The 12205-nt window shown below is 38.2% G+C and overlaps 3 protein-coding genes across 6 annotated transcripts in view; all 3 read left to right on the top strand.

The window, feature by feature from the left end:
* Positions 1–12205, top strand: part of LOC126397524 (vascular cell adhesion protein 1-like) — a 60203-nt gene that overhangs the window by 19722 nt on the left and 28276 nt on the right. The gene's annotated exons all lie outside the window — the stretch shown is intronic.
* LOC126397519 (vascular cell adhesion protein 1-like) lies at positions 3847–7163 on the top strand. The gene is made up of 8 exons (XM_050056365.1): positions 3847–3979; positions 4312–4378; positions 4538–4915; positions 5005–5307; positions 5409–5669; positions 5772–5856; positions 6034–6091; positions 6423–7163. The coding sequence occupies exons 2-8, from the start codon at positions 4315–4317 to the stop codon at positions 6672–6674; spliced, it is 1401 nt and encodes a 466-aa protein (XP_049912322.1). The 5' UTR covers positions 3847–3979; positions 4312–4314; the 3' UTR covers positions 6675–7163.
* LOC126397518 (sialic acid-binding Ig-like lectin 12) lies at positions 7796–11598 on the top strand. 3 transcript variants are annotated; one of them, XM_050056364.1, is made up of 8 exons: positions 7796–7856; positions 8004–8079; positions 8466–8849; positions 9948–10121; positions 10245–10505; positions 10608–10692; positions 10834–10873; positions 11107–11598. In XM_050056364.1, the coding sequence occupies exons 1-8, from the start codon at positions 7842–7844 to the stop codon at positions 11347–11349; spliced, it is 1278 nt and encodes a 425-aa protein (XP_049912321.1). In that variant the 5' UTR covers positions 7796–7841; the 3' UTR covers positions 11350–11598. The 3 variants fall into 3 exon arrangements, with proteins under 3 accessions (XP_049912321.1, XP_049912320.1, XP_049912319.1); XM_050056363.1 differs by having other exon boundaries at positions 9894–10121; XM_050056362.1 differs by having other exon boundaries at positions 7797–7856; positions 9819–10121.

The raw sequence follows: 12205 nt of genomic DNA, 5'->3' as shown, positions 1-12205 counted from the left end.
TAAAGTCGTAATTTAACGAGATTAAAGTCATAATATTACAAGAATAAAGTCGTAGTTTTTAAGGAAATAACCAACAACAAACAGAATATCAGATTGTCTTTCATGCCGTTGTAAGTAGCCTAATAATTAGGTTCGGGAACCGGCACCATGCCGGTTCTGTGTCAGTCGAAACTGTAAACATTTGCCTTCTCTTATTTAGTTGAGTTCATGTTGCCTCCCTATTCTTACTTTCTCAAAAGATATGACGAGTAATTGAGTCACTGGGTGTATTTCTGCAGGCGTTTTCTGTAAAGGTCATTTGATAATTAATAAAAGAGTTGGAATTCAGTGGAAATGATGGCTTTAAAACAATTCATAGCTAATATGGTGAAGAGACTGAAAGTAATTGTACTACGTGATTGGGTATCATGACAGCAGTGTCTGTGAATTGTTGTCATTATATATGTTTGGTAACTGAAATAATTTATCATTCCAACTTTTTTTTTGCAATCTGGTGTAATCTGGATTTTGCACCCTTTAAACTATCAAACTGTGGTGCAAGTATGCAATATGAGTTGCATTATTATGATTGTAATGTGTTTGAAGTAGTGTCAGTAGTTTTACAAGTAGTGAAGGAGTAAAGGAGTGTACTTCCTCTTTCTACACAGGGATCTTTTGTTGTGTGAGGCTGTGGTCAGAACCAGATAAAATCCAAAAATAAATGATGCACCTTGTCACTGTAGCAGTGGGCAGCCAAACCAGTTTGATGAGCAGATTTTAATGAATTAAGGGAAGTTGGAAGTGTGCTATTTCCAGGTTTAATTGTAACTGTACCATTATGTAATGTGGCAGCACACTCCTATGTGGAACTGTATGCATTCATCTTTTTTTTTTTTAACCCACTTTCACAACACTTCCTTGCATTAACTCCTGCTAATCCCCATTGTCCATTCATAGTTCACAGACCTGTGTATTCTGAGGAACCACCAAAAATTGTCACCCTGATCAGACAGAAGAGTTGCATCAGCTAACGAGGCACTTTGGGTATGATTCCTAAATACGGGTTAGGGTTAGTGTTTGCTGCTGATTATATGTGGACTGATATTTGTTTTATTTGTTTTAAACAGAAACATTAAGATAAAATAGAGATAAGACATTAGGACTTAAGACTTTTCTAAGATGATCCATTAATGTGGCATATCAAGATACTGATCAAACAGCATCATCACTACGGTGTGCCTTGGGATGGTCACAGAAGGTCACTTTAAATTATGCAGTTTTATATGCAGGGTTTCTTTTGCATTATTCTGGTTGTTTGATTTTATTTGCCTCAGTGCAATCTTCAGGGCAGTTTTTTTATTTAATTTAACTTTTATTTAACCAGAAAACAGTCAATATTAAAGTGCATAGGCCAGTTTGATCAAGTGGGTTTTGAGATGGGATTTGAAGGATGTAATGCTGTTGGACTGTCGAATGTGTGCATGTAGGGAGTTCCAGAGCCTGGGGGCAGAGAAGCTGAAAGCCCTGGCACCCATGGTGCTGAGGTGTGAGGTGGGAATAGTCACGAGACCAGCAGAGGAAGAGCGCAGGGAGTGAGAGGGGGGGACTCCTGGAGAGGGTCAGAGAGATAGGTGGGGGCAAGGTTGTGGAGGGCTTTGAAAGTGAGCGGAAGGTTTCTGTAGTCACTGCCACAGATGTCATTAGTTTTTACAAAACGTGCCATTGGCATGTTGACTGCAGTAATGTCCACCACAGCTGTTTCCTGTCAACTGAAACTAAGTTTATTTCACTACCATAAGCCATCTCTAATGTTGTTTGAATTGAATTTCACAATACATCCAAACGGCCTCACAACTGCAGACCACAAGTAACCACACCAGCTCAGGACCTCCACATCCAGCTTTTTCACCTGCAAGATCATCTGAGACCAGCTACCCAGACAGCTGATGCAACAGTTGGTTTGCACAACTAAAGAATTTCTGCAGAAACCGTCAGAAACCATAACAGGGAAGCTCATTTGCAAGCTCATTGTCCTCACCATTAGTCTAGACCTGACAACCCTTTTTTATCATAACCGTCTTGAGTGGGCAACTGCTCATCGTTGATGACATCTGGCAATTTGGAGGTGTTCTCTTCACAGATGAATTGTGGCTAACACTGTAGCGTGCAGATGGCAGATAGGCCTCGTGCAGTCGATTGTCAATGTTGTGTGCCAACAGAGTGCCCCATGGTGGCGGTGGGGTTATGGTATGGGCTGGCATAAGCTACAGACAACAAACACAGGTTCATTTTATTGATGGAAGTTTAAATGCACAGATACAGTGACGAGATTGTGAGACCCACTGTCATGTCATTAATACGCCCCCATGACCTCATGAAAAAGCATCATGATACACCCATGTTGCAGGAATATGTACACAATACACAATTCCTGAAGGCTGGAAACATCCCAGTTCTTGCATGGCCTGCATTCTCACCAGACATGTAACCCACTGAACATGTTTGGGATGCTATGGATGGGAGAGTAAAACAGCGTGTTCCATTTCCTGCCAATATCCAGCAAGTTCACACAGCCACTGAAGAGGAGTGGACCAATACTCCACAGGCCACATTCATCAACCAATCAACGCAATGAGAAGATGTGTCACACTGCATGAAGCAAATGGTGCTCATACCAGATAGCGACTGATTCTGTGTATTATCTGTGGTATCTCACTACTATCTGGACTACCTCACCAACTGACGACAGTATGGATACGAGACTGTGAGTCGGACACAGCTCTCTGTGGCACAGGGGCTCAGCAGGGAAGAGTTCTGGCTCCCTTCCTTTTCACTCTCTACACTGCAGACTTCACAAACAACTCAGCCAACTTCCAAAAGTTCTCTGACGATCTGACGAGGATGACAGGGAATACAAAGAACTGATCCAGGGCTTTGTGGGATGGTGCCAGTGGTACTGTAATGCAGGCAAAAACAAAGAACTGGTGATGGACTTCCACAGGTGCAAACTTTACTTCTTATGATCAATCACTCAGGTGCAATATCAATATTGTTAAACTAATAGCTTTATATTTATATTATATTCTGATTCTTTTTTATGCTTCCTTTTTATATTGCTTTGTGTTTTTATAGAGTTTGCTTATATCACTGCTCTTGTTTTTGTACAGTTAAATTATTTTACGTACTTCTATATTGCTTTGGATTTTATTCTTGTCTAGTGATGCTTCGTGTTTGCACTTTCCCTTTGCTGCTGTAGCTTATCTGTATCGTATCATATCGTATCTTATCTTATCTTATTATATAAGGAGAAGTGCTCACAAAGATGAATTTTACAAATTTCTGACCAGACTTTGAGAGAAATAAGTCTTTTGTGTCAAAAAACTCTCAGACCTTTAATTTAGATTATATGTATGTATTTATTATCATACTCTTCACTGTTTTCCAGATGGCAGCAAGGTGAAAAGTCCATCGGAGGGGTCATTAGTGATCTCGGAGGTCCTGTTTGTGCAGTGTTTTGTGTAAATGTCATGAATGGAGGGGAGAGAGAGCCCAATGATGAACTCTGCTGACCTTGACTTTTAATCTAATCTTTTCCTAATAAAAAATGCTTCTTCTTCTTTTTCTTTTTTTTTTTTGTCGTGTGTTCCTGTTTTGATTATTATGTATGACGATAATTTTCATGTACTCAAATCAATTCTTTTTTGTGATTTACAATACAAAGGCATAGTATATAGGATATGATGCTAAACGTGAAAACTTCCTGTGTTGGTCTGATATTAACTGCAAGTCACTCAGCTTCAATGATATTTAACAAATTTACTGCAAAACCAGCTGGACTCACTCTGCAGTCATCATGAAGCACAGGAAGTTTTATATTACAACCTCCAGACGAGGAAGTTGGTTATTTGCACTCCAGCTCAATTTCACAAACTGACATTCACTTTAAAATCAGCCACCGAAGGACCTTATTGCTACTCTCTTTCTCATATGGGCTTGTTTGGTAAGACTTTTATTTCTTTATTTTTTGAAGGATTTTGCTTTTGGACAATCATATTGCTTTGTTGCTCTCCATGAACTTTGATCATTTGTTTAACGTCATGGGGAGTGAGAGTTTGATTTAGCAACAATTTATTGCTGTGATTTTATTTAGAAAGCACGTCTGTTAACTGTTGTTAACTTAACTCTGTTTATAACTCTCTAAATCCTGGTTGGAAAGTGCAAGTTTCTGGTGTAAATGGTTGCACTCTAAGTAGAGATTTTGTTATGAGGACTCACATTCTTTGTACAGTAATAGCATGTATTTAAAACATAACTGCATGATTGTGTTTGTAGGTGATGGCAGCTCTGTCTGTGAGCATTGCAACATTCAACATGTTGCTTCATATCCTCTTTCTTTCAGGTGAGCTGTTTGTTTAGTGCAGATAGAGCTAATTTCACATCTTGATTTCTACAAAAATTATGCAGGCAAAACTACATCCTGCTCCTTACATTTATATTTTGCCTGTTTACTCATAGTGATTTGTACTGTCTTATATTAATCATGAGTTTGATTTCACAGGTGCTTTGTCTGATTGTCCTTACGTATCACACCTCTTCATTACTGCACCACAGGAGATGGAAGCACTGAGTGGATCTTGTCTGCAGATCCCATGTAACTTTAGTCCTGTACCAGATCAAAATATTGTCAGTACAGAAATTGTTGGAATTTGGATTAAAAAACACCATAATCACAGACAGAAAAACAATGTAATTTTCGACAGTAGTAAGACAGTTAATATCTATCCAATGAATATCACTGAAAACCTGAGTGAGGGAAACTGCACCACTTTATTTTCTAATCTAATCACAAGTTACACAGACACATACTACTTCAGATTTGAGAACAGTGACTACAAGGCAACAGCTGCTTGTGACCCTCTTCAAATAACAGTTAAAGGTAAGAGAATTACTGTTATCAGTCTATCATGTATTAGATAAAAAAGAGAAAAAGAAAGACAGATTCTGATTCTTTTTTTCAAACCACAGATTCTCCTCCGAGCCCCAGAATTGAGATCTCAGGTGATCTGAAGGAGAAGGAGTCTGTCACTATAACCTGCTCAGCTTCCACTCCCTGTCCACACTCCCCTCCTAAACTCACCTGGAATCTCACACAAGACCCTCACAACACAATAGAGGAGAACACAGATCGAACCTTCACAACTAAAATCCAGGAGACCATCACTCTGTCAGACAAACATGATGGAGTCACCATCACCTGTTCTGCCACATATCCTGTGGATGGAGGAAACTATAAGACAGCAGAGGAGAGAAAGACTCTCAATGTTTCATGTAAGACAACAAGTGTTTGTTATTGGATTCTGTCAGCACATGATGATTCATGGGATGTCGACTGACTCTGTTGAATAACGTTTATTTCACATTTTCTTCAGATGCTCCCAAGGACACCTCAGTGTCCATCAGTCCATCAGGTTTGGTGTCAGCAGGTAGCTGGGTGAACCTGACCTGTTCCAGCAGAGCCAATCCTCCCGTCAGCAGCTTCACCTGGTTCAAGACCAGCAAAGATGGACCCATCAAAGTGTTTGACGGAGACTTTTACAGCTTTAATGTGACAGATGGAGGATTTTATTACTGTGTGGCCACAAATGATCTTGGTAATGGAACATCACCAGAGATCCATCTTTATATTGAGGGTAAGAATGAAAAGCTGAACTTCTGCAATGGCTACATCAGTATACAGTAGTTACACATTTATCACTCATCTTCTCACTGGAATTGTTGTTTTTTTTTATTAGGAGGAGATAGCTCTGTACAATGGGCAGCAATTCTTGGAGGAATCTTTGGGATCCTTGTTCTCATCTGCCTGGTGGTCTGTGTTTGGTGAGTATCACAAATTAAGCAAGCTAAAAGTTTTAGTTTAGCAACATTCAAGATGAAGATACAGATGATTAAGTGATCTGTCAGTTGTCACACCTATACACCAATGTCTCAAAGAGCAGATTTTCTACATTCAGTGTAGAAACTAATCCAGATTTAAACTGATGATTTATTTTACAGCACTCTTGTGTGTTGGAGGCGGTTGAAGTCAACACATTCAACTCAACAACAGAGTCAGGTGGGAATATACTAAACTTTTTTTTAATAGTACTGCCCTCTAAATGTTTTGCACGTGTCCACAGTGACTGTCTGCTGTAGGTATATGGAAGCATCCGGACTGAACACTAAATGTACAATCTGTTAGAGGATCTTTGTGACAAAGAGGAAGAAACACAAGTGTAACCAAATATCCTGTTAGCAACCCAAGATTGTAAAACTGTAAAAATTACACAAGAGTAGAAAACTACATTCTGAGCTCTTTAATGACAAAATATTTATGCAAATATGAAATGTTTTATTGCTCTGTCACAACTGGATCACGACTCCAAATCAATTTCAATGTTTTGCAGAGTCAAACAGGTGTAGAAATGGCTGTTGAAAAGCCAGCAAGACAACCAGAGGACAAAGAAGAAGAAGACATCCATTATGGAGAGATCGACTTCTCCCAGCAGAGATCCAAACCGTCTGCGGCCTCTGTGCATGACAGTGAAGGGCAACAGGATACACTGTATGCACAGGTCAATGTGTCTGAGCCAGCAAATACCTTAACACCGACCGCTGATGGCCCAGAGGATCTCTACGCACAAGTGAAGAAAAAATAAGCGCTGTTTTGTTTGTGAATTCATATTAAATAAACTGTTGGTTTTATACATACAATGTATTTTTTTTATGTTGGATAATGTAAAAAAAAAAAAAAGACACCAGAGTTTGGACAGGAAAATGTAATTTTCATTGCTTACAGTTCAATAAATTGAAACTCAGAACCTCCACATCCTGCAGTGTTTTTAGTGTCAGTTATCACCATGTTTATACATATGTGCTGACCTCACACAGCCATGTTATGTGATTTGTTATCTACATGTCCGATTCATAGTCCCAAAGCTGTAAATCAGGAACAAGTCTTAATGACACGGGAGGCATTTCTGCACACACAGTTGAAGAGCTGTGGAGGGTAATATTAGTAGTAGTATAGAAGACCATATGGGAATCTTTTTCCACTGATTTCCATTAATTTCTTTATTTACTTTCCTGCATGTTCCTACAAGCAGGAAATCATACAAACATATATCACTTCAACAATAATCTGTGTAAGATTGGGCTCATGTCTGGCACAAAGGTAAAATTGACTAATTCTTACCCTTTGTCTGCTGGTGTTTCTTTCTGTGTAAAAATGTTTTTTAAAAGGTTGTTAATAGATATTTGAGATGATGAGGAACACACATATTTCATCATTTGCGTTATGTGCAGGTTAATTAATGTGACTTCCAGCACAGTGTTGTCTTTATAAAAACATATTTTACAACAGCACATGATGAGTAATAATAATGAGTAATAATAACACAAATGAAAGCAGCTGCAGTTCTCTCATCAGTCCAGTAATGTAGAACAACAGCGATAGAGATCAGTGGGATCCACAGTGCACAAGCACAAGTCAGTAACAACACTGTGGTAGTTACATGCGAACATGACATTTATGTTTTCATTTGTTATCATTACTGTTATCATAGTTATTGTTATTGTTATTAATATAGTATATACAGATTATACAGCATGTACATGATATGAGCAGTAAAGGTAAGAACTGTTGTACTTCTCTGAGTTGGAAACTTGTACTTGCTCTGTGTTCTTAAATCACAGGAAGTCAACTTGCTTTAGAATTACAACAGCTAAAAGGGGAAGTTGGTTTCTTGAACTGTTGAATTTCATGAATTTAAATATTTTCACTTTGAAAGTGCCAACCGAAGGATCTACTTGTCCTCCTCTTATTGATGTGGACTTCTTTGGTGAGACAACCGTATTTACTGGTTTTATTCCTATCTAAGCCAGAGAGTCGTGCTCATTTGCAGCTTGCAGACTTGTGACTAGTTAACATAGAGAGTGTATTCAATGCTTCATTAAAAGTTACTACATTATTGTGTTTTCAAATCCAGGTGATGAGTGTCATTACAGTCCAGAGTGTGAAAATGGTGACAGCCAACATGTTACTGAGTGTCTTCTTTGTTTCAGGTGAGCTGTTTGTTCAGTCACTTTTATTTAGACAGGCTACTTGAATTATTTACTGTTTGAACTTAAAAACAAAGCACACATTTTCCCCCCAAATTAATATGAATTTTAAGATTTGTATTTTCCACCTGAGTTCCTTTGTCGCTGTGGTAATATTGAATTAGTTGTCTGGGGATCTTTTGGTTGGTATAGGAGGGTTTGGTCATCACTGGGGTCAGGCTTGATGGGATTATTGATGTAAATCATTACAAAAACTGTACAGTGAAAAAAAAGACCATAATGCAAAAACATTCGTGCTGTAGTATATTTTGTTTCTCTCTTCATGTTGATTTTTTTTTTTTTACATATTATGTTCGCCACAGCTGTTAATCATGAGTCTGGTTTTACAGGTGCTTTGGCTGACTGTCCTGCTGATTCAGCCCTATTCATTACTGCACCAAAGAACATGGAAGCATTGAATGGATCTTGTCTGCAAATCCCATGTAACTACAGCGCTGAATCGGGGACGGAATTCGACATCACCAAAACAACCTTCGGAGTGTGGATTAAAAATAACCTTGATTTTGCCAACAATCCAAACAATGTGATTTTTAATGGCAGCAAGGCAAATAATATCAACCCAATACATATTACTGGAAACTTGAGTTTGAGAAACTGCACCACTTTATTTTCCAGTTTAATCACAAATTACACAGACACATACTTCTTCAGAATTGAGAGCACGTCATTCAGGGCAACAGCTTCTTGTGATCCTCTTCAAATAACAGTTAAAGGTAAGAGAGCTGTTTTTCAGTTTATAATGTTATTGTTTAGGAAAAAAGTGAAAACCCCTTAACTAAACCTGCAATGTGAAACTCAACACCTACAGCATGGTTATTAATAATATCTGTGGTGGATAAATGTTGCAGAAACCAGCCAGTGATCAGAGTTGTTAGTTTGAATGTCTGACAAAAATGTAAATACACACACTTCCTGGCTATCAATGTGGGATTTTTCCCCCACACCACTAATAATATTACCATCAGAAAGCTGTCTGTACATCCTGAATTTTGCATTCAGTACTTAAAAAGAGGAAGTCCCATGTGTTGACTTGTTCAGACTATTTTCCATCAGTAAGAACAAAATCTACATGTCTACTTTTTACACTCCAAGGAGTCACAAGATAAATGTAAGGGGTTGTGAGGTAACTAATCGAATAGGAAAGAAGACAAGACAAAGCTCTGCTTTAAAAACTGTTCATATTTCACTTTTCTCTCACTTTTACTTTATTGTGAAATACTGGAGAGTTTTTCTTTAAACAGTTATTGAAATGAAACCATGTTAGAAGTTGAGAGGGGAAATGTCTCTTTACTGAAACTGCTAATAATTCATAAGCTTCAAAAACATGATAAGGAGCCCCAAACAGATTGCTTTTTTATTTGGCAAAAAAGTGTCTCATTATATGATGTAAAATCTTAATCTCTTGAGTAGCGTACTAAGTATAGCTGTGTTAATGTAGTGGAGTTAAAAGTACAAAATTTAGCTAATGTAGGAGAGTACAGGTATATAGCAAAGATGGTAAATGTGGTACATATTATGCCTGGTATATCAGCATGTTACAAGTATCATTGTGGCATGTTAGCATCGTACCGTTAGCATTTTGCTCAAAGTTTAGCCTTACAGAGCTACAAGCATGTCTGTAGACTCTTAGAATTGTGACTGTGTTTTTCAGTGTAAAATCTGTGTTTGATTTGAAAACACAGATTCTCCTCAGAAGCCCAGCATTGAGATCTCAGGTGATCTGAAGGAGAATGTGTCTGTCACTATAACCTGCTCAGCTTCCACTCCCTGTCCATACTCCCCTCCTAAACTCACCTGGAATCTCACACAAGACCCTCACAACACAACAGAGGAGAACACAGATCGAACCATCACAACTAAAATCCAGGAGACCATCACTCTGTCAGACAAACATGATGGAGTCACCATCACCTGTTCTGCCACATATCCTGTGGATGGAGGAAACCATAAGACAGCAGAGGAGAGAAAGACTCTCAATGTTTCATGTAAGACAACACATTGTATTAGTTTCTGACTTCCTGATTTCCCATGACTCTGTCTTTTCAATGATCTTATTCAGGCTCTGATGTATCTATCACCTCTTATTTTGTTTGTTACATTTTCCTCAGATGCTCCCAAGAACACCTCAGTGTCCATCAGTCCATCCGGTCCGGTGTCAGCAGGTAGCTGGGTGAACCTGACCTGCTCCAGCAGAGCCAAGCCTCCCGTCAGCAGCTTCACCTGGTTCAAGACCAGCAATGATGGACCCATCAAAGTGTTTGACGGAGACTTTTACAGCTTTAATGTGACAGATGGAGGATTTTATTACTGTGTGGCCACAAATGATCTTGGTAATGGAACATCACCAGAGATCCATCTTTATATTGAGGGTAAGAATGAAAAGCTGAACTTCTGCAATGGCTACATCAGTATACAGTAGTTACACATTTATCACTCATCTTCTCACTGGAATTGTTGTTTTTTTTTATTAGGAGGAGATAGCTCTGTACAATGGGCAGCAATTCTTGGAGGAATCTTTGGGATCCTTGTTCTCATCTGTCTGGTGGTCTGTGTTTGGTGAGTATCACAAATTAAAGCAGCAGTCTTGACTGAGTTCACTCACATGCGATAATATCTGTTTCCCACCAGTCTTAACACTTAACTGGCACACTGTATATTGAACCTGAAACACAGTATAACTGATCTGATGTCTTCCAGGCGTTTAAAGTCGACACATTCAACTGCACAACAGACTCAGGTGAGAACATACTGAACTTCCTGTACAGCACTGCACTGTGTGTTCTGAACGTTTTACATCTGCTCACATTGGCTGTTTAGTCAACCTGACACAGTGTCTGTACTCTAGTTTACATCCTGACTTTGTCCAAAAGTCCAGTCAATTAATCTGAGATGAGTCTGTCATTATTCAATAAGAATCCAGCTGAAAGTTCACCTCAGATCACTTCCTGATTTAATTAATTTTTTTTACAGAGTCAAACAGATGAACAGCTGGTTGTTGAAGAGCAAGCAAGAAAAGCAGAAGAAGAAGACATCCATTATGGAGAGATCGACTTCTCCAAGCGGAGACCTGAAGCGTCCTCGGCCTCAAAGCAGGACAGTGGACAGCAGCAGGACGTGCTGTATGCACAGGTCAAAGTGTCAAACACAACAAACAGCTTAGGACAGACTGCTGAGAGCCCAGAGGATCTCTACGCACAAGTGAAGAAAAAATAAGTGCTGTTTTGTTTGTGTAAAGACACAGATTACACCTGAATTGTATTCATATTAAATAAACTGTAAGTTTTATAAATAAAGTATATTTTCATGTTGGATAATGTAAAAAAAAAAGACACCAGAGTTTGGACAGGAAAATATCATTTTCATTGATTCATTCAAAATAGATATGGAAGTGAAAAGTGAAAATAAATAATTTATTCAAAAGAATTACCAAAGTGAATTAAAATTATATTTAACCTGAAAAAACGTTTCATACACTTATTTTTATTTTGAATACATTGTTATATTTTTCAAAATTCAAGATCAACGCATGAATTTTCAGTTTCAAATTTTATTTTTTCAAGTACAAAACTTTTGACCCTAATGTAACTCCATACACCTGTGGAGGGTAATGTTAGAAGTAGTGTGGAAGACCATTTGGGAATCTTCTTCCACTGATTCCCATAGATTTATTTATTTATTTTCCTGTATGTTCCAACAAGCAGTGAAACATACAGACAGATACTACTTCAACAATAATCTTTGTAAGATTGGGCTCATGTCTGGCACATTTTCATGTATTTCTTTTAAAAGCTAAAACTGACTAATTCTTACCCTTTGTCTGCTGGTGTTTTTCTGTGTGTAAAAATGTATTTCTATGCACAAGTAAAGAGAAAATAAGTGCTGTTGTCATCTGTGTAGAATTCAATGTCAGTTATATGAGCAGGATGTTTCATGTAAAAAAGAGGAACTGCAGTCAAAAATAACAACATGCAAATAAAACTGTCAAGTGATCATGGCGCCACAAGCAGTTCTGCGGTGTTGTACAAGATTGCACAATTTCTTGTATCATTTTGTTTTGAGATGTTTTCTG

Source organism: Epinephelus moara, chromosome 11 (assembly GCF_006386435.1).
Source record: "Epinephelus moara isolate mb chromosome 11, YSFRI_EMoa_1.0, whole genome shotgun sequence".
Classification (NCBI taxonomy): Eukaryota; Metazoa; Chordata; class Actinopteri; order Perciformes; family Serranidae; genus Epinephelus; species Epinephelus moara.
This window is presented reverse-complemented; position numbering and strand designations above follow the sequence as displayed.